The 23,374-nt window shown below is 44.0% G+C and overlaps 1 protein-coding gene across 2 annotated transcripts in view; it reads right to left on the reverse strand.

Annotated features, from left to right (window-relative positions):
• LOC137344353 (transcription factor ETV7-like) overlaps window positions 1–23,374 on the reverse strand; it is an 83,579-nt gene that overhangs the window by 56,659 nt on the left and 3,546 nt on the right. The window contains exons 2-3 of one of the 2 annotated variants that reach the window (XM_068007237.1): window positions 14,318–14,447; window positions 3,619–3,783 (exon numbers count right to left, since the gene is read on the reverse strand). In XM_068007237.1, the coding sequence (XP_067863338.1) occupies window positions 3,619–3,783; window positions 14,318–14,447 (295 nt within the window). Of the gene's footprint in view, window positions 1–3,618; window positions 3,784–14,317; window positions 14,451–23,374 lie in introns of both variants that reach the window. The other variant, XM_068007236.1, reaches the window with a different exon arrangement.

Below are 23,374 nucleotides of genomic sequence, written 5' to 3' on the forward strand. Positions count from 1 at the left end.
AATATATTTAAGAAGGAGATAGATAGATTTCTGGACACAAAAGGCATCAAGGGGTATGGGGAGAGAGCGGGAACATGGTATTGAGATAGAGGATCAGCCAAGATCATATTGAATAGCAGATCAGGCTCGAAGGGCCGAATGGTCTACTCCTGCTCCTATTTTCTATGTTTCTGTGTTTTGGCAGAAAGATGAGGAGAGACAATATAGAATCACAGAAAGGTTACAGCAGGGAAGGAGGTGATTCGTCCCATCGAGTCCGCGGCGGCTGTATGCAAGAGCAATCCAGCTAATCCCACTCCCCCACCCAATCCTCACAGTCCTGCAAATTTTTTACTTTCAAGTACTTATCCAGTTCCCTTTTGAAGGCCATAATTGAATCTGCCTCCATCACCCCCACGGGCAGTACATTCCAGATCCTAATCACTCGCTGTGTAAAAAGTTCCTCCTCATGTCACCTTTGGTTCTTTTGCCAATCACTTTAAATCTGTGCCCTCTGGTTCTTGACCCTTCCGCCAATGGGAACAGTTTCTCTCTATCTACTCTATCTGGACCCTTCATGATTTTGAATACCTCTATCAAATCTCCTCACAATCATCTCTGTTCCAAAGAGAACAATCCCAGCTTCTCCAATCTATCCACATAATTTAAGTCCCTCATCCCTGGAATCATTCTAGTAAATCTTTTCTGCACCCTCTCTAAGGCCTTCACATCTTTCCTAAAGTGCGGTGCCCAGAACTGGACACAATACTCCAGTTGTGGCCGAAACAGTGTTTTATAAAGGTTCATCATGACTTCCATACTTTTGTACTCTATGCCTCTATTTATAAAGCCCAGGGTCCCGTATGCTTTTTTAACCGCTTTCTCAACCTGCCCTGCCACCTTCAACGATTTGTGCACATACACCCACAGATCTCTCTGTTCCTGTATCCCTTTAAGAGTTGTGCCCTTTAGTTTATATTGCCTCTCCTCGTCTTTCTTACTGAAATGTATCACTTTGTACGTTTCTGCGTTAAATTTCATCTGCTGCGTGTCCGCCTATGCCGTCAGCCTGTCTATACCCTCTTGAAGTCTATCGCTATCCTTCTCACTGTTCACTACACTTCCAAGTTTTGTTTCATCTGCAAATTTTGAAATTGTGCCCTGTACACCCAAGTCCAAGTCATTAATATATATCAAGAAAAGCAGTGGTCCCAGCACTGACCCCTGGGGAACACCACTGTACACCTCCCTCTAGTCCAAATAATAACCGTTCACCACTACCATCTGTTTCCTGTCACTTAGCCAATTCTGTATCCATGTTGCTACTACCCCCTTTAATCCATGGGCTGCAATCTTAATGATAAGCCTGCCATGCGGCACTTTATCAAACGCCTTTTGAAAGTCCATATACACCACATCAACTGCATTGCCCTCATCTACCCTCTCTGTTACCTCATTATAACTCTATCAGGTTAGTTAAACATGATTTGCCTTTAACAAATCCATGCTGGCTTTCCCTAATCAATCCACACTCGTCCAAGTGGCTGATAATTTTATCCTGGATTATCGTTTCTAAAAGTTTCCCCACCACTGAGGTTAAACTGACTGGCCTGTAGTTGCTGGGTTTATCCTTACACCCTTTTTTGAACAAGGGTGTAATATTTGTAATTCTCCAGTCCTCTGGCACCACCCCTGTATCTACAGATGTTTGGAAGATTATGACCAGTACCTCTGCAATTTCCCCCCTTACTTCCCTCAGCAACCTAGGATGCATCCCATCCGGACCGGGTGACTTATCTATTTTAAGTACAGCCAGCCTTTCAAGTACCAGTTCTTTATCGATTTTTAGCCCATCCAATATCTCAATTATATTTTCCTTTACTGAGACTCTGGCAGCATCTTCTTCCTTGGTAAAGACAGCTGCAAAGTACTCATTTAGTACCTCAGCCAACCCCTCTGCCTCCATGAGTAGATCTCCTTTATGGTCTCTAATCAGCCCCACTCCTCCTCTTACTACCTGTTTACTATTTATATGCCTATAGAAGACTTTTGGATTCCCTTTTATGTTGGCCGCCAGTCTATTCTCATTCTCTCTCTTTGCCCCTCTTATTTCCTTTTTCACTTCCCCTCTGAACTTTCTAAATTCTGCTTGGCTCTCATTTGCATTATCAACCCGACATATGCCTTATGCCCCTTTTTTCCATTTCATCTTACTTACTATCTCTTTTGTCATCCAGAGAGCTCTGACTTTAGTTGCCCTACCTTTCTGCCTCGTGGGAACGTACCTAGACTGTACCCGAACCATCTCCTCTTTAAAGGCCGACCACTGTTCAATTACAGATTTGCCTGCCAATCTTTGATTCCAATTTACCCGGGCCAGATCTGTTCTCATCCCATTGAAATTGGCCCTCCTCCAATTGAATATTTTTACTTTAGAGTGGTCCGTGTAATTTTCTACAGCTATTCTTAACCTTATGATGCTATGATCGCTGCTCCCTAAATGCTCCCCCATTGATACTTGCTCCACTTGGCCCACCTCATTCCCTAGAACCAAGTCCAGCAATGCCTCCTTCCTCGTCAGGCCGGAAACGTACCGGTTAAGAAAGTTATCCTGAACACATTTCAAAAATTCCTCCCCCTCTTTGCCCCTTATATTATTATTGTTATCCCAGTCTATATCCCAGTCCCCCATTATCACTACTCTGTGGCTTTTGCACCTCTCTGTAATTTCCCTGCAAATTTGCTCCTCTATATCCTTCCCACTAGTTGGTGGCCTATAGAATACACCCAGTAGTGTAATGACACTTCTTTTATTTCTTAACTCTAACCAAATAGATTCTGTCCTTGATCCCTCCAGGACATCCTCTCTCTCCAGCTCTGCAATATTCTCCTTAATCAATACTGCCACCCCTCTCCTTTCTTTCCTTCCCTATCTTTCCTGAACAGGTCCCACCTTCCCCAGAACTGGTTCCAGTGCCCCAGGAATCTAAAGCCCTCCCTCCTGCACCATCTTCTCCTTAGAGCAGAGAAGGTTAAGAGGAGATTTGATAGCGGTGTTCAAAATCATGAAGGGTTTTGATAGAGTAAATAAGGAGAAACTGTTTCCAATGTCAGAAGGGTCGATAACCAGAGGACACAGATTTAAGTTGATTGGCAAAAGAACCAGAGGTGACATGAGGAGAATTTTTTTAAGCAGTGAGTTGTTATGATCTGAATTGCACTGCCTGAAAGGGCGGTGGAAACAGATTCAATAATAACTTTCAAAAGGGAATTGGATAAATACATGAAGGGAAAAAAATTACAGGGCTATGGGGAAAGAGCAAGGAGTGGGACTAATTGGATAGCTCTTTCAAAGAGCCGGCACAGGTACGATGGACCAAATGGCCTCCTCCTGATATATGATATATCCCAGACTGGCACACAGATCTACCTTACCCACATACTCAATATATCCCAGACTAGTACACGGATCTCCTTTACCCATATGCTAAATATATCCCAGACTGGTACACGAAGCTCCTTTCCCCATATACACAATATATCCCAGATTGGTACATGGATCTCCTTTCCCCATAAAAATTATATATCCCAGGCTTGTGTTGCAGCTACCTTCCCAATGAAGCACTGAGGGGTTCTTACCTGAACTGGGAGAGCGGTACCGGAAGTCGTCCTTCGTGAGCAGACAGAGGGCCTTTCCATTCATTTCAAACTTGTTTTCCTCGATGACGCGCAGGGAGTATTCTCTCTCCGCCCATTTCAGCCATTGTGTGACGTCTGCTTTGCTCCAGAGAGTAGGCTGGGTTTCTGTTTCAGATCAACAGCACAGCCACTGTTACAGAAGCAAACACTAATTCAGGCCATTACGTGCTGGTAGATGACTGAGTTCGTTGTACTCAAAGCAGGGACTAGCTAAAAGCCAGCTGCATTTACACTACCACAGGTCTTTTTAAATGCAGTTCCCCAGTCAGGAAGAGGACTATGTTATGATGACTTCAAGTCATGACACTCTATTGGAACAAGACAACGAGCCACATTTACTCTAACAGGACACCCAAATTACTTGACTTTTATTCTCTTGCCAACTTTCTCCCACACCTCCTTGAGGATTTGACTCTTCGCTGGGTTAGAGTTCCACTGGTCCCAGTTAACCTTGGCCAATTTACCATTATCCACATGGGAGTTCTGACAGGCCATGCCCAACCTTGTCCTCAGCTGGCAGCTACAGTTCCAGCAAGGGTCATGGGTTAGTAATCAGGAGTGGCCATTTTTATTTCCCTAACTCAGCGGCACTGAGGCCAGTATAAGATCCCATGGCACTCTTTCAAAGAAGAGCAGGGGAATTCTCCCCGGTGTCCTGGCCAACATTTATCCCTCAACCAACACCACTAAAAAAAACAGATGATCTGGTCACTATCACATTGCTGTTTGTGGGATCTTGCTGTGTGCAAATTGGCTGCCACGTTTCCTACATTACAACAGTGACTACACTGCAAACAAGTACTTCATTGGCTGTAAAGCGCTTTGGAATGTCGTGAAAGGTGCTATATAAATGCGTGTCTTTTTTTAGTTGTACAGCCTGGCTGAGTTGGCATAGCAGCCTTTGATCCTGCAACCTTCGAGCTACTGACTGAATAAACAAACTTGCTGAGGCTTTGGGGAGTGTGACGCCTAGAATCATATTTGCCTGGAGCCCACGGTGAGAGATAGAACTGCCACTGTGGTAAGGAGGGGGATAATTACCCAGATAATTCATACCAAGGTTGAGTGGAAAACTGGGTTGAGATTAGCCTAGTCCTCCCTGTAATCTTGGCTTGAGTCTCAATAACTCTGCTCTGGGTTTGAGATCCATGAGTTGGTCAGTTTTAGTGACCCTTACTTGACCACGTCAATGGTTTTGCCCTGGGTTCAAGTTATGTGGACCAGGGTTGGTGCCGTTCACTTTGATTCTGCTGACTCTGCCTATACACTGCATTTCTTGGCTCTGTAAGAACGTACTGGCTAGATTGAAAGGAATGCCTCAGCCAATCCTTTGTTGTTTCTTTCACACCCCAATGATGCAATGATCTCACCTAGCCAAGGAAATGTCAGCAGTTGGCATAGACCCAAGCTGCTCAGTTACCTGCTTACAGCTGGAAACTCCCGATCTGCTGGTTGTTTCCACGACTCCTTACGGAAAAGAGCCAAGTGAAAAATTCAACAAATATTTCTCTCATTGGTCTACACATAAACTGCTGAAAGAACTTGAAATAAAACTGTTGGGTATACGGTACAATGGAGCAGTAGGAAGCAGCTTTCATGCTCACAATCCCAACACAGTGAATTGTCGATTAAATAATCGCCCTTAGGGAAGGAGGTAAAACACATACCAGTGAAAGGAAGAGGAAAACAACATGAATGAATCAGGGAATCAGCTCAAGTTACTCTGAAAGATCTGACACTGACAGAGACTTTGGAGGAGGTAGCTCATCCATCAGTGAAAAGGGTGTGATGTCAGGAGGGCGGAGGTGGGGGAATGACTTTGAAAAATGGCCATCTTTTTAATGATGAAAAAGGGGGCAAATCTAATAACGTTGGGCTGGGCCTATTCTAATAGTTTAAAGTATGAAGAATTTTTTAAAAGTCAAAAGATAGTAAAGACTAACAAAGAGTAAATATCACAAGGATCGGCAATAACAATGTCAATTAGAGGCAAGATAGCAAGTGAATGAGACCCTGTACATGTCACATATTCTTTGGGCCGGAGGCTGGGTTAATGTCTGGACCCCTTGGGCCTTTATTCTCGAACCTGTACGTGGTTTCAAATGGTGACCAATTCCCTCAGGCCTCTAATAGGTTTCTAAAGTATGGATGTTACTGACCGTAACAAGTAACACATTGGCCGGAACTCTGGAGAATTCCACTTTGCCACTCACTTTCCAAGCCACCATCACCAGTTGTTTGCCCCAATGTAGCTCTGATTGATCACCAACCTGAATAGCTGGATGTTTTTTGTAATTAAAGAAAGGTTGTAAAAGAGACATAGACAGGTCAACAGAGCTCTGACTTTGTTATGCCAGTGCTGAAGATAACTGGTCATCTGTCCACCCACAGTTCACCTTGGTTCACATCTGATTGCATTGATGAGCAACATTAATTTACCACAACCTCTGTCACTGAGGAGGTCAAGTGCCCAATTAAACAGCTCACTTAGTCCATCACAGCAATCTTCTTCAAGGTGTCCTACAATGTCCAATTTTGATCTCTTCTTGTAGACAGGCATAGCAATTGCTGCTTTTCAATCAGATGGAAAGATAGCAGTTCAGAGGGGCAGCTGCACTAAATGAGCAAGGATAATAGCTATTTGCTCAATAGGGTCTTGAGAATCTGACCTTGAGAGTCTTGAACTAGGAGGCATAGTCTCAGGATAAGGGGTCAGCCATTTAAGACTGAGATGAGGAGAGATTTCTTCACTCAGAGGGTTGTAAATCTTTGGAATTCTCTAGGGGAATCAAGGGATATGGGGATCAGGCGGGAAAGTGGAGTTGAGGTAGAAGATCAGCCATGATCTTATTGAATGACACAGCAGGCTCGAGGGGCCGCATGGCCTCCTGCTCCTATTTCTTATGGTTCTTCTGATCTCACTGCTGCCAGTAACATTTCCAAGATCAAGCTTTTGGAGAAGATGCTGAACGTTCTTGTGCTTGGATCTCACTTCAACTGTTCGGACTGTCACACTTGGATAAAATCAAGTACTGGACTTTGGATCTCAAATGGGTTTCCTTCAACATCCCCAACTAATCCTCAAAGGAGTCTTAGGTTACTCTGTCCTTCTCAAGAGGAGTGGGGTTAGGCCGGATCGGGGTTTTAACTACCAGCCACCAATCCTTGGAGCTTTTCCCAGAACCATGTAGTTCGACATACATTGTGATCTTGTAACTCTGCTGGGCTGATGATGGGATAGTTCTCATTTTGGGCCTTTGCATGAAGATAGGCTTTCTGTCCTCTTCGTTGCCTGATCTTTCTCACTTACCAAGCCAATTTTCACTTTTTGGCCGCCACAAGGGCATTTCTTTCAATAAACTAGGTGTGAGCCGGCCCCGGTGCCCGCGCGGGAGACGGCCCCGTGCCCGCGCGGGAGACGGCCCCGGTGCCCGCGCGGGAGACGGCCCCGGTGCCCGCGCGGGAGACGGCCCCGGTGCCCGCGCGGGAGACAGCACCAATATATAAAAAGCTGGTATATAAAGAGCTGGGTTGCAGATACAAGTTGCTTAGCCTGAACCCAGGTGAAGTTTGGGTCCATTGACTGTAACAGAGTGCTCCTGGCAAATGCAGCAACTTCCTGCTTGAGACTTTTCCAATTTTCACTGTTAAACAATGTAACCGGCCCTTGTTACAGGAATATAAAAGGTATAATTTGCATTGTGACTAGTTAAAACCAAATTCTGGAGACTTTGCAGCAGTCAATTATTTCCACACTGTGACACTCTGATCAACACAGCACTGTAGGGCAAAAATGGGATATTTTTAAACAAGAGATTGCAAAGATGCAGAATAAGTATATTAAAAAAAAGGAGACGGCGCCATTGATAAGTGAAGAGGTTTGAACAAATTAAAATTACATAGAATTACATAGAATGTACAGCACAGAAACAGGCCATTTAGCCAAACAGGTCCATGCCTGTGTTTATGCTCCACACGAGCCTCCTCCCTTCCTACTTCATCTAACCCTATCAGCATATCCTTCTATTCCTTTCTCCCTCATGTGTTTATCTGCCTTCCCCTTAAATGCATCTGTACTATTCACCTCAACTACTCCTTGTGGTAGCGAGTTCCACATTCTCACCACTCTCTGGGTAAAGAAGCTTTTCCTGAATTCCCTATTGGATTTATTAGTGACTATATTATATTTATGGTCCCTAGTTCTGGTCTCCCCCACGAGTGGAAACATCTTCTCCACATCTACCCCATCAAACCCTTTCATAATCTTAAAGATCTCTATCAAGTCACCCCTCAGTCTTCTCTTTTCTAGAGAAAAGAGCCCCAGCCTGTTCAATCTTTCCTGATAAGTATAACCTCTCAGCTCTGGTATCATCCTAGTAAATCTTTTTTGCACCTTCTCCATTGTCTCTATCTCCTTTTTATAATATGGAGACCAGAACTGTTCACAGTACTCCGAGTGTGGTCTAACCAAGGTTCTATACAAGTTTAACATAACTTCTCTGCTTTTCACTTCTATCCCTCTAGAAATGAACCCCAGTGCTTGGTTTGCTTTTTTTTTTAAATGGCCCTATTAACCTGCGTCACTCCTTTTAGTGATTTGTGAATCTGTAACCCATTAGACTCTTATTATTCAAGCAGTATGTGGCCTCCTTATTCTTCCTACCAAAATGTACCGCCTCACACTTATCTATATTGAAATTCATTTGTCAATTACACGCCCATTCTGCAAGTTTATTAATGTCTTCTTGTATTTTTTTGGAATTCCTCCTCAGTGTTAGCCATATCTCCCAATTTGGTGACACCTGCAAATTTTGAAATTGTACTTCCGGTTCCAGAGTCCAAATGGTTTCTGTAAATGGTGAACAACAGTGGTCCCAGCACCGATCCTTGTGGAACACCACTTCCCACCTTCCGCCAGTCTAAGTAACTACCTTTAACCCCTACTCGCTGTTTTCTGTTTTGTAGCCAGCTTGCTATCCATTCTGCTACTTGTCCCCTGACTCCACATGTCCTGACCTTAGTCATAACTCTACTGTGTGGTACTTTATCGAAGGCCTTTTGAAAATCTAAATATATTACATCTACTACATTTCCCTTGTCTACCCTTTCTGTTACTTCTTCAAAGAATTCAATAAGGTTTGTCAAGCATGACCTTCCCTTTTTGAAATCCGTGCTGACTATTCTTTATTATATTTTTGGTATTCGGATGTTTATCTGTTACATCTTTGAGTAAGGATTCCATTATCTTTCCTACCACCGACATTAAGCTAATTGGTCTAAAGTTCCCTGGATTTGTTCAATCTCCCTTTTTTAAATATAGGAATTACATTACCTGTCCGCCAGTCCTCTGGCACTATTCCCTATTCTAATGAATTTTGAAATATTTATAACAATGCCTCGATTATCTCTTCCCTAACTTCTTTTACTATGCTCAGATGCAATCCATCGGGACCAGGGGTTTTATCCTCTCTAAGTTTGATTACTTTATCAATTATCTCCCCCCTTTTCTATCTTAAATGACTTTATATCTTTTTTGATCTCTTCTTCTAATGTCATGTCCACCTTGTTAGTCACACTAGTAAATACTGAGGCAAAGTAATTATTTAATATTTCTGCCATTTCACTGTCATTACCTGTGAGTTTATTACGTGTATCCCTTAGTGGCCCCATCACTATCCTGATTTTTCTTTTATTATTTATGTGTCTGTAGAATGCTATTTCTCTTTCTATTCCTGATAGTTAATTTCGTAATTTCTCTTTGCCTTCCTAATTGGTTTTTTAATTTCTTTCTTAACCTTTTCCTAGTCCCTTTTTTCATCCTCTCCTTTGTTGTCTATGTACTTAGTGTACGCCTTTTCCTTTAGTTTTAATTTTTCCCTTATTACTTTATACACTATGGATGAATCATTATTGGCAAGTTTGTTCTTGCTTTTTAGTGGGATATATTTCTCCTGAACTCTATTGATCACGGTTTTAAATGTTTCCCATTGCTGTTCTATTTCTTTGTTCATCGGTAATTTTTCCAGTTTATTTTTCCTAGTTCCATTCTCATCGCCTTAAAATCAGCTTTTTTCCAATTTATTGAATTGAAGAAGAGTGCATTTGGAGGCTAAGGTATGACAAAAATATGAGAGAATGTGAGAAAATAGGAAAGAGGCTAAAAGAGGGACATGGACAGAAAGAAAGAAATATAAGGAGAGAATCTCAAAATATTAAAAAGAACTGAAAATTATTCTACAAATAAATCAATAAAGGGAATTGTTAAATTGTTAAAGGATAGGATAGTGAGTTAGTAGAGGCTAAATGGAAATTGGCAGGAATACTTAACAAATACTTCACTTCAGGGTTTACAAAAGGGAGGATACTGGGGAGGAAATAAATCCTGAATTGGTGAAAAGCGAGATGAGAGATATTATAATATAATAAATAAAAGAAAAGTATTTGAAAAGTTAGTTAAGCTAAAGGGGGACAAAGAGTGGGGACCTGACAGGTACATCCGAGGATCCAGAGGGAAATGGGGAAGAGACAGCGGAGACCCTAGAAGTTATATTTCAGGGTTGTACTGAGAGTGGATATGCGCTGGAGGACTGGAGAGTGACCAATGTAGTACTCATTGTGAAAAAAGGACGCAGAGCTAACCCGGGTAATTACAGGGCAGTTAGTTTAACGTCTGTGGCCGGGAAAACATTGGAATCTTTAATTAAAGATGAAGGCCTAGAAATTCAATTGCGCAGCACCCTATTTCCAGGCCAGAAACAGGCGTTGAATGATCCAATATGGCGTGCAGCATGCGCATGATCAGTTTGTGCCGGAAATGCGCCACACGCCATATTGGTTAGAGCGCCTTTTAGTCACCAGGTCATCGGTCTAAGGTCCAGTGCCTGTGCAAATCAGTGGTCTAATGCCTGTTTCAGGCCCCTTTGACCAATTGGATTGTGACTGATTGCAGCAACGGGCCATGCGTCAGAAAAACCAACGCTCTTCAAAGGGACCAGTGGAGGCCGTCAACAAAAAGGTAAGTAATAAAATGTTATACTTACCTCAGTGTAGAGCCAAGAGGAGCAGGAGTGCACCTCCTGGCTCCACAATAAAACTGCGGGCTGCTGCTGACCCACGATCGACCCCTCCTGACATCCCCCCCACCCCGCACTTTACCTGCTGCCCTCAGCCTGGCTTCCCAGTTGGCTTATTGCGCTCCCCCCCCCCCAACCCATGTGATCTACCTCTTGCTCCCTTGACTCTATTACCACAAAGCGGCTGACTACTCTATTTCTCTTCCTGGCCCTTTGTTAGAGACATTCTGGAGGCGATTTTCATCTTGCGCATTAATCGGGCAGGCGGCGGACGCCCGAAGGAGTTGACATGGGTCCTCATGGATTTTGGTCCTGAGTCCTCATTATAACACCGTCATAATGAGGACTCAGGACCCGGAGTCTGCCAGCACGAAACGCACCCCCTAATCGGTATGAAGGCAGGAAATCAGGCGGGCTGGCCGAATGTGAAGAGCATGCAATCACACCTTAAAGAGGAGGGGTATTTAGCATCAGAAATACAAAGGAGGAGGTCATTGGAGCAACATCCAGAATCTACAGCAGCAAGAGCATGACATTTCAAAGCCTTTAAAGATGCAAAACCCACAAGCAACTGCCATAAAAATGCCCCATCCACCTTCCCCTGCTGCAGCTGAGGAGCCCTTTAATTACCACTGGAAAAGGCCGCCTTGATATGTACTGCCCCTAGCTGGTGGGCGGAAGCAGGAACTGGTTGTAGTCAGAAGAACACGGCGTTCGGGCCATTTCTGCGTCATTTGACCCCGATTTGCATACATATAGGAGGTTCCAACAGGAGCTCTGGCCGCCAATATGCAGGTCCATCTGAAAGTCGGGACGGATGCTAACGCAGTGGTGAGTCGGCACGATTACCCACTGCTGGAATTTGTTTGCCTTTCCGCACAATTTTTAAGCACAAATAGGACATTAATGACACAACAAAAAACAAATCGATCCCTGTAAATGGTCCCTCTCCTCGGGTACTGTCCCCCCTCCCAGTCAATCCCACTATCGCCAGCCCCCTCTTCAAAAAACGCTTCTCTCCCTTCCAAACTGCCGCCACATCTCCAACCTTCCTCTCCTCTCCAAAGTCCTTGAAATGTGTTGTCAGCTTCCAAGACCAACGCCCATCTCTCCCGCAATGCGTTGTTCGAATCTCTCCAATCGGTTTTTTTGCCCCGCCCCTAACTTGGTATCATCAGCGAATCAATATCTTTCCCCTTGTGGCTACATCAAAATCACTTATAAAAATGGAAAACCAAAGAAGTCCCAGCAGAGAGCCCTGAGGCACCACTACTCACACCCTGCCAATCTGTAAATCATTAATTTCCCGTTCATCTTTGCCTTCTGCTCCCCTAGTCTTCCCTCTGTCAATGAGACTACATTCTCTATAATACCACGTGCATTGATTTTTATAATAAGTCTCCCATGTGGTACTTTATCAAATGCCTTCTGAAAATCCATATATACAACTCTGTTCCCTTTAACTATAAATTGTGATTTCATGAAAAAATTCAAAAAAGTCCGTGAAGCAAGACCAGGCCCTTTACACATCCGAGCTGATTGCCTCTGAATAGTCCATGTCTTTTAAATATTCATAAATTTCAAACCATATTATGAGATCTACCCACACTGACGCAAGTCTAACTGGCTTATAATTTCCTGCCTTATCGCTTTCCCCTTCCGTGAGCAGGGCATAACCTTTGACACAATTCTGTTTCCAAAGATTTTCGGGAAAATTGTAATTAATGCCTCTGCTGTCACCTCCCCAAACCCCCTCAGTGTCCTGGGATACGTAACATCTGCTCTACTTTTAGTCCCATTAATTTTGTAATATGGTTCCCACCAGTAAATGCAAGGCTTTCTGATCAATTTGTTCCCCTCTCCCCTCCTCTACTGCAGGTATTGGCTCTGCTGGGGTTCGATCCACAGGTGTCAGCCACCATCTCATCGCTCACCCAAGTGACTGTTCTTCATGTCTAGGCCTAGACAATAAGTGCCAGCAGGCTATTCAACTGTGCAGGGCCTCACAGCTAAGCCTGATCCTATCCTCACCCAACCCCTCACACACCGTCACTTTCCAGCAGGGATCACTAGCTAGGAATTAGGTGAATGTAACCTGGCCGATTTTCTCCTCCCTAACTGAGGGCTGTTGTGGCCAATTGTAGTGCCCTAGCTACCAAGCACGTGCAGTGTTGGCACTATCATTGTGCGGACAAGGAATATGGGCAACAAGCAAAACCAGTTCCTTCTTTGTGAGGTAACTGATTGCAGAGAGCGGAAAAAATATGTGAAGCAGTGCCGAGCTACAGGTGGGGAGTTTCATGCATGGAGGCCTCCTCACTGTACACAATAGTTCCAATTAGTACAAAAATAACCAGAATCCAGTCAGGCTGGCTGCTGGTCAGAAATGCTGGGAGGTGACAATACGCAGTGAGACAGGAGGCCAAAGTACACTTTAAGTTACCTACAAGAGCGGGGCGCAGCACTGAAGCTGGAGGTCATAATCGATCAGGTGAAGCTCCCCCATCCCGAGTTTACACATCATAGAGGGGGAGTGCACTCCACTGCACACACTACAACACACAGGGGGAGTACACCTGAGTGCACACAATACAACACACAGGGAGAGTACACCCCAGAGTACACATTGCAACACACAGGGAGAGTACACCCCAGTGTACACATTACAACACATGGGGAGAATACACTCCAGTGCACACAATACAACACACGGGGAGAGTACACCCCAGTGTACACATTACAACACGCGGTGGGGGGTACACTCCAGTGTACACATTACAACACACAGGGAGTACAGTCCAGTGTACACATTACAACACACAGGGAGAATACAGTCCAGTGTACACATTACAATACACGGGGGGAGTACACTCCAGCGTACACATTACTTCACACAGGGGTGTACACTCCTGTGTACACATTACAACACGCAGGGGGGAGTACACTCCTGCATGCACATTACAACATACAGGGGGAGTACAGTCCAGAGTACACATTACAACACACAGGGGAGTACAGGCCAGTGTACATATTACAGCACACGGGGTGGAATATACTCCAGTGTACACATTACAATACATGGGGTGGGGGGTGGGGGAGTACACTCCAGTGTACACATTACAACACACAGGGGTGTACACTCCTGCGTACACATTACCACACATAGGGGGAGTACAGGCCAGTGTACTCCTTGCAACGCATATAGGGAGTACACTCCTGCATGCACATTACCACACACAGGAGTGCACTCCAGTGTACACATTACACATAGGGAGTAAGCTTCAGTGTACACATTACAACACATAGGGGGAATACTGTCCAGTGTACACATTACACATGGGGTGGAATATATGGAATATTTATTTCCGGTGATGTTGGACAGCTGTGATAGTCCCAAGTGGACTTGGGCACTTGGTTATTTTTCAGAATAGGATGCAGGTGTAATTGTAACATGAGTTAAAATGTCACATTGTGGATTCCACTGCAACAAACACATCAGTTCTAAATGACACGAATGCACCTACAGGAAGAATGCGATCTGCAAGGCTTACACGATTGGTACTTACTCAGTTTCCTGGGCAAGTGGCTGAGCTCATCCCAAGGGCTCCTGTAGATGGCAGTGACTGGTCTGGGCTGGGCTGAGGGAGAGACTACTCGAGGTATTGGGCTGTGGAGAGGTGTGACACACTCTTGCTTCTGCTGGATAACAAAAGTCCAAATTTGATGACAGCTTTCGCAGCTCAATAAAAACAAATTCAATTTTCCAGAACCTTCTATTCCAATGCAGCAAGCTGCATGGTCAGCTACGAGACAAACCTATTACTCCACAAGTGAAAGAAAGCAAACAACCCATGAGCAATAAAGTCACAAGTGCTGTCTGCACAATATTCTATATTTACAACCTTATTCTTTTCCTTTAGAAATAAAGTTGACCCATTTTTGTTTCAGACTAGCAAAGTGCCAGAGTGAGAATTTAACAAATTCAAAAACGTCAACCGCAGAAACCAACCAATCAGCATATACCTACTCTGATGGCCATTTTCACACTTCCTGAGCAGTGACGTGAGTTCGGTGGTGTAGTGATTGTGTAACTGTAGGAGCAATCCAGAGAACGTGAGGTCAAATCCCATCATGGCACTTTGAGAATTTCAATTCAGTTTAAAAAGCTGGCTTCAGTAAAAGTGACCATGAAGCTGTGAGGTTTTCGTAAAAACCCAACTGGTTCACATGCGTCCTTCAGGGAAGGAAACCTGCCGTCCTTACCTAAATGTGACTCCAGTCCCACGTGTTTGACTCTTAACTGCCCTCTGAAGTGTCCTAGCAACTCACTCAGTTGTATTAAACCCCAGAGCAACTAGGTATGGGCAATAAATGCCGGCCTTGCCAACAACGCCCAGATCCCAAGAAAAATATTAAAAAGAAGTCAGTGAGCTGAACGGGCTGTAAACACAGCAGTGCAGCAAGGACATCAGAATTCCCAGCCAATGGCTGCTTGCAATGTTCGGTAATAATGGGTCTCTGTGATCGAGTCACTGCTCTGGATAAGATCCATGGGAAACAAGATGACCTTTTCAGGACCAGCAGGTGGCCCATTGACCAAGTTTGGTCCAAGGTACCTGGTTGTGGGTTACTGAGCACATCGATGTTGGCTCAGAAACCCAAAGGTGCTGGAAGGTCATTAGGAAGAGGCATCTCTACTCATGGGTAACTACCAAGGTGATGTGGACATGGTATTGCAAATCCTGTAGCCTCTGCTATGGATCGTATAAACATATTTCTATGTGATAATTTCCTATAGAGATGTTTGATAATGTTTGCATTGTGCGTGAATGAAAGTGTAAAAGAACAAATCAACTTGCATTTATAAAGCACCTTTCACATTCTCAAGGTGTCCCAAAGTGCTTCACGGCCAACAAATTATTTTTGAAGTGTAGTTGCTGTTGTTGTTTAGGAAAACGTGGCAGCCAATTTGTGCACAGCTACGTCCCACAGACCGCAATGAGATGACAGACTAGTTAATCTGTTTTTTCATGGTGTTGGTTGAGGGAGGAATGTTGGCCAGGGCACTAGGAGAACTCTCATGCTCTTCTTCAAATAATGCCATGGGATCTTTTACGTCCTCCTAAACAGACAGTTAAGGCCTTGATTCAATGACCGATCTGAATGGTAGTGGAGCACTTCCTCAGCACAGAGCTGAAATCTCAGCCTAGATTTAAATGCTCGAGTCTTGGCGTGGAGCTTGAACATGTAAACATAAGAAATAGGAGCAGGTTTATGCCATACGGTCCCTCGAGCCTGCTTTGCCATTCAATAAGATCATGGCTGATCTTGTACCTCAACTCCACTTTCCTGCCGGACCCCCATATCCCTTGATTCCCCTAGTGTCCAAATATCGATCGATCTCAGTCTTGAATATACTCAATGACTAAGCATCCAAAGCCCTCTGGGGTAGAGAATTCCAAAGAGCCACAACCCTCCGAGTGAAGAAATGTTTCCACATCTCGGTCCTAAATAGCTGACTCCTGATCTTGAAACGATGACCCCTAGTTCTAAACTCTCCAGTCAGGGAAAACAGCCTCTCGGCATCTACCCTAGAATCATAGAAAGGTTACAGCATGGAAGGAGGCCGTTCAGCCCATCGAGTCCGCGCCGGCTCTATGCAAGAGCAATCCAGCTAGTCCCAATCCCCCACCCTATCCTCATAGCCCTGCAAATTTTTTCCTTTCAAGTACTTATCCAGTTCCCTTTTGAAGGCTATGATTGAATCTGCCTCCGCCACCCCCTCAGGCAGTGCATTCCAGATCCTAACCATTCACTGTGTAAAAAATATTTTCCTCATGTCACCTTTGGTTCTTTTGCCAATCACCTTAAATCTATATCCTCTGGTTCTTGACCCTTCCGCCAATGGGAACAATTTCTATCTACTCTGTCTAGACCCTTCATGACTTTGAATACCTCTATCAAATTTCCTCGCAAGCGTCTCTGTTCCACAGAGAATAACCCCAGCTTCTCCAGTCTATCCACGTGACTAAAGTCCCTCATCCCTGGAATCATTCTAGTAAATCTCTTCGACACCCTCTCTAAGGCCTTCACATCTTTCCTCTAGTGCGGTGCCCAGAACTGGACACAATACAACAGTTGTGGCCTCTCCTCGTTCTTCCTACCGAATGTATCACTTCACATTTTTCTGCGTTAAATTTCATCTGCCACGTGTCCGCCCATGCCATGTCTATACCCTATTGAAGTCTATCGCTATCCTCCTCACTGTTTACCACCCTTCCAAGCTTTGTGTCATCTGCAAATTTTGAAATTGTGCCCTGTCCAAGTCCAAGTCATTAATATATATCAAGAAAAGCAAAGGTCCCAGGACTAACCCCTGGGGAATACAACTGTACACCTTGAGGTACAACTATAGGTCCCTTACAGTCAGAAACGGGAGAATTTATAATGGGGAACAAGGAAATGGCAAAGCAATTAAACAAATACTTTGGTTCTGTCTTCACAGAAGAGAACACAAATAACTTCCCAGAAATGCTAGGGAACCAAGGAACTACAAACCGGTTAGCCTAACATCAATAGTCGGGAAAATGCTAGAGTCTATTATAAAGGATGTGATAACAAGACACGTAGAAAATATCAACGGGATTAAACAAAGTCAACATGGATTTATGAAAGGGAAATCATGTTTGATAAACCTACTGGATTTTTTTGAGGATTTAACTGGTAGAATAGATAAGGGAGAACCAGTGGATGTGGTTTATTTAGATTTTCAGAAGGCCTTTGATAAAGTCCCACATATTGAATGGGGGAGCAGGCTCGAAGGGACGAATAGCCTACTCCTGCTCCTATTTTCTATGTTCCTATGTTTACCTCCCTCCAGTCCGAAAAACAACCGTTCACCGCTACTCTCTGTTTCCTGTCCCTTAGCCAATTCTGTATCCATGTTGCTATTGCAATGGGCCGCAATCTTGATGATAAGCCTACCATGCGGCACTTTATCAAACACCTTTTGAAAGTCCATATACACCACAGCAATTGCATTGCCCTCATCTACCCTCTCTGTTACCTCATCAAAAAACTCAATCAAGTTAGTTAAACACGATTTGCCTTTATCAAATCCGTGCTGGCTTTCCCTAATCAATCCACACTCGTCCAAGTGACTGTTAATTCTGTCCCGGATTATCGTTTCTAAAAGTTTCCCCACCACTGAGGTTAGATTGACTGGCCTATAATTGCTGGGTTTATCCTTACACCCTTTTTTGAACAAGGGTGTAACATTTGCAATTCTCCAGTCCTCTGGCACCAGCCCCGTATCTACGGATGTTTGGAAGATTATGGTTAGTGCCTCCGCAATTTCCACTCTTACTTTCCTCAGCAACCTAGGATGCATCCCATCCGGACCGGGTGATTTATCTACTTTAAGGACAGCTACCCTGTCAAGCCCTATAAGAATTTTATGCGTTTCAATGAGATCACCTCTCGATCTTCTAAACACCAAGAATATAGGCCCATTCTACTCAATCTCTCCTCATAGGACAACTCTCTCATCCCAAGAATCAATCTAGTGAACCTTCGTTGCACGCCTTCTAAGGCAAGTATATCCTTCCTTAGGTAAGACCAAAACTGTATACAATACTCCAGGTGTGGCCTCACCAAAGCCCTATATAATTGCAGTAAGACCTCCTTACTCTTATACTCCAACCCTCTTGCAATAAAGGCATTTGCCTTCCTAATTCCTTCCTGTACCTGCATTGTAACATTCTGTGATTCATGTACAAGGACACCCAAATCCCTCTGACTACCAACATTTCTTCATCTGTCATCTTTTAAAAAATATTCTGTTTTTCTATTCCTACCAAAGTGAATAACCTCACGTTTCCCCACATTATACTCCATCTGCCACCTTCTTGCCCACTCACTTAACCTGCTTATATCTCTTTGCAGCCTCTTTGTGTCCTCTTCACAGTTTACTTTCCCACCTAGCTTTGTATTGTCAGCAAACTTGGATACATTACACTCGGTCCCTTCATCTAAGTCATTAATATAGATTGTAAACAGTTGAGGCCCAAGCACTGATCCTTGCGGCACCCCACTAGTTGCAACCCGCCAACCTGAGAATGACCCGTTTATTCCTACTGTTTGTTTTCTGTCCGTTAACCAATCTTCAATTCACGCGAACATATTATCCCCAATCCCATGAGCCCTAATCTTGTGTAACAACCTCTTGTGTGGCACCTTATCGAATGCCTTTTGAAAATCCAAATATACTACATCCATTGATTCCCCATTATCTACCCTGCTTGTTACACCCTCAAAAAGCTCTAATAGATTTGTCAAACACGATTTCCCTTTCATAAAACCGTGTTGACTCTGCCTAATCACATTATGATTTTCTAAGTGCCCTGTTACTACATCCTTAATAATGGATTCTAGCATTTTCCCTACTACTGGTGTCAGGCTAACTGGTCTGTAGTTCCCTGTTTTCTCTCTTCCTCCTTTCTTGAATTGCGGGATTACATTTGCTGCCTTTCAATCCACGGAGACTATTCTAGAATCGAGGGAATTCTGGAAGATCAAAACCAATGCATCCACTATCTCTGCAGCCACCTCTTTTAAAACCCTAGGATGTAGGCCATCAGGTCCAGGGGATTTGTTGGCTTTTAGTCCCATTAATTTCTCCAGTACTTTTTCATTACTAATCTTAATTACTTTAAGTTCCTCACTCTCATTAGACCCTTGGCTCCCCACTATTTCCGGTAGGTTTTTTGTGTCTTCTACTGTAAAGACAGATACAAAATATTTGTTTAATGTCTCTGCCATTTCCTTATTCCCCATTATAATTTCTCCTGTCTCAGCCTCCAAGGGACCCACATTTACTTTTGCTATTTTCTTCCTTTTTACATACTTGTAGAAGCTCTTACAATCTGTTTTTATATTTCTTGCCAGTTTACTCGCATATTCAATTCTTTCCCTCTTTATCAATTTCTTGGTCATCCTTTGCTGATTTCTAAAACCCTCCCAATCCTCAGGCTTACTACATTTTCTGGCAACATTGTAAACCTCTTCTTTTAATCTAATACTATCCTTAACTTCTCTAGTTAGCCACGGTTGGATTATTTTTCCCATGGAGTTTTTATTCCTGAGACCTTCTGACTCAGATGAGAGTGCCACCACTGAGCCAAGCTGTCACTCGTAGCAAAGCTGATGTAGCATGAGACAACTCTTGCTCAGCAAACCTTCCCAATAGAGTTTACTCATCACTGTCACAGAGAAGGATGATGTGGAGATGCCGCTGATGGACTGGGGTTGACAATTGTAAACAATTTTACAACACCAAGTTATAGTCCAGCAATTTTATTTTAAATTCACAAGCTTTCGGAGGCTTCCTCCTTCCTCAGGTGAACGTTACGTTCACCTGAGGAAGGAGGAAGCCTCCGAAAGCTTGTGAATTTAAAATAAAATTGCTGGACTATAACTTGGTGTTGTAAAATTGTTTACAACAGAGAAGGATGACCTACAGTGCCCAGTGTGGGGGTTGGTGGCATTACAATGAGATCCTGACAACCTTTGAACAAAGGCCGCTGGCCTACACTGACATGGACACAGTGGGAAACATGCCTTTTGAGGTTATGGGGTAGAGGGATATACATCAGCTGGTAGGTTCCAAATTCATCCTCATGGAAAAGCATGAATGAAACATCCCTATCTTTGATAAAAGGTGATAAAATGTTTAGACCCTATTAATTCAGAGCATATTGTAATAAAGAATTGTCCTGGGTCGTGTCTGAGCAGGTAGGCAGATAATCTATTTGCAGACTTCCACTTAAGATGATTTCCAGCCAGCCAACCAGAGGAGCCCTGCTGGCTCACTTTCTGACTGTGAGGCAAGAGTTCTACCACTGAGCCATGGCTGACAGCCTTACTTCTGCCCCTGCTGAGACCATAGTGTTTCAAAAGGGGATAATTCTCACAAGTCTTTGCAGGGAGAGGCTTAGCCTCTGACTGGCACCTCCCACAGCAGCACAGCTGAGATAGTGGAACTCATCAGTACAAGGGAACACACCTCTGTACACTCGCCACAAAACACTATTTTGAAAGGAGAGTTTTGTGACTTGTGAGAATTATCCTCCTTTGAAACACTATGGTCTCAGCAGGGGCAGAAGTAAGGCTGTCAGCTGTGGCTCAGTGGTAGAACTCTTGCCTCAGAGTCAGAAAGTTGTGGTTTCAAGCCCCACTCCAGAGACTTGAGCACATAATCTAGGCTGACACTTCAGTGGAGTACTGAGGGAGTGCTGCACTATCAGAGGTGCCGGCTTTCGGGTGAGATATTAAACTGAGGCCCTGTCTGCCCCTTTAGGTGGACGTAAAAGATCCCATGGCACTATTTGAAGAGCAGGGGAGTTTTCACAATGTCCTGGCCAATATTTATCCCTTAACCAACAACTAAATCAGATTATCTGGTCATTTATTTCATTGCTGTTTGTAGGACCTTGCTGTGTGCAAATTGTCTGCCACGTTTCCTACATTACAACAGTGACTACACTTCAAAAGGACTGGGATGTCCTGAGGCTGTGAAAGGCGCTACATAAATGCATGTAATTCTTTATTTCTTAAGGCTGCTACAATTGGCCTCAGCATCCTGGGTTATGGAGGAGAAAAAAAATAATCAGTCAGGAATTTCCTGATCACTTATCAGTGACCCTGGTGGAATGTGTACTTCTGTGGGTATTGGTGTAGGTTAGGATCATGCTTGGCTGTGATGGCCTCCATGGTCAAATAGCCTGCAGACACCATCTTGGCTCACACTTGAAAAATAGTCTCTTGGGGAGGTACTGGGAGGCTGCCAGTGTGCACAGAGCAGTACCCTGGCAAATGTCAACATCTTCAAGAGGGAAGGAGAGGGGTGTGGAGGGTGGAGAGGGGTGATCACAGCACACAACGATGGAGTAAACAGCACTAGCAAGACTCAGGGATAAAGTGCACCTTTAAACCGTACTTTATTACCCATTCACCCAGTTAACTGCATCTAACCATTTTCTGCCTAGTTAACTTTTATAGCACAAGATATAAATAGAGTAGATTTTGAAGAGCTGTGGGATATCATTTGGGTTACTGGCCACAACACACTCCTGGTTTAGTTGTTTGAGAGTTATTAATTTAGCCACTTGTGGGAAGAGATCTTACCTCAGAGGTTTTCTTGGTGTATTGTCTATTTGGTACAGAGTGATTACTGTTATACTTCACATTTTTGTGATATATATTAATGATTTGGACTTAAATGTAGGGGCATGATTAAGAAGTTTGCAGATGATACAAAAATTGGCCGTGTGGTTGATAGTGAGGAGGAAAGCTGTAGACTGCAGGAAGATATCAATGGACTGGTCAGGTGGGTAGAATCCGGAGAAGTGTGAGGTAATGCATTTGGGGAGGGCAAACGAGGCAAGAAAATACACAATAAATGGGAGGATACTGAGAGGTGTAGAGGAAGTGAGGGACCTTGGAGTGCATGTCCACAGGTCCCTGAAGGTAGCAGGACAGGTAGATAAGGTGGTTAAGAAGGCACATGGAATATTTTCCTTTATTAGCCGAGGCATAGAATATAAGAGCAGGGAGGTTATGCTGGAACTGTGTAAAACACTGGTTAGGCCACAGCTTGAGTACTGTGCAGTTCTGGTCACCATATTACAGGAAAGATATGATTGCACTAGAGAGGGTACAGAGGAGATTTACGAGGATGTTGCCAGGACTGGAGAATTTTAGCTATGAGGAAAGATTGGATAGGCTGGGGTTGTTTTCTTTGGAACAGAGGAGGCTGAGGGGAGATTTAATTGAGGTGTATAAAATTATGAGGGGCCTAGATAGAGTGGATAGGAAGGACCTATTTCCCTTAGCAGAGGAGTCAGTAACCAGGGGACATAGATTTAAAGTAATTGGTAGAAAGATTAGACGGGAGCTGCGGAAATTTTTTTCCCCCAGAGGGTGATGGGGTCTGGATCTCACTACCTGAAAGGGTGGTAGAGGCAGAAACCCTCATCACATTTAACAAGTACTTGGATGTGCACTTGAAGTGCCGTGCCTTCGGACCAAGTGCTGGAAAGTGGGATTAGGCTGGATAGCTCTTTTTCGACAAGCACAGACACGATGGGCCGAATGCCCTCCTTCTGTGAGGTAAATGTTTCTATGTTTCTATTAACCCAAGCCTGGAGAAGCCAAGATTACATGTCTCTGGGACACACACTTATATTAAAGGGTGTAGTGGATCAAGGGGAGTTTTCAGGACTTGTGTGTTCATGGGATAAATCAGATCCACCCCATCAAGCATCCCCTGCATTCAACAGCTCTGTTGAAAATCTCCAAGTTGTAAAGCAGTTGGAATCTGTAACTGATGATACTGGCAGTCCCCCACCATGTGCATTTTAATTGGCTTTGTTTTGGTGGAAAGACACCAGGGGTGGGACACTGTGAACAATAGGACTACATAGATGGTGTCAGCCAGACTCTCCCATGGTATGTAGGTAAATGCACAGAGCCACAGAGAGCAGGAATAGACAGCTGACCACAGCCAGGGCGGAAGCTGGGGTACTTCAATTGGCCTCAGTGTCACTGGGAGAGTGAAGGGGGGA

Source organism: Heptranchias perlo, chromosome 27, assembly GCF_035084215.1.
Source record: "Heptranchias perlo isolate sHepPer1 chromosome 27, sHepPer1.hap1, whole genome shotgun sequence".
Lineage (NCBI taxonomy): Eukaryota > Metazoa > Chordata > Chondrichthyes > Hexanchiformes > Hexanchidae > Heptranchias > Heptranchias perlo.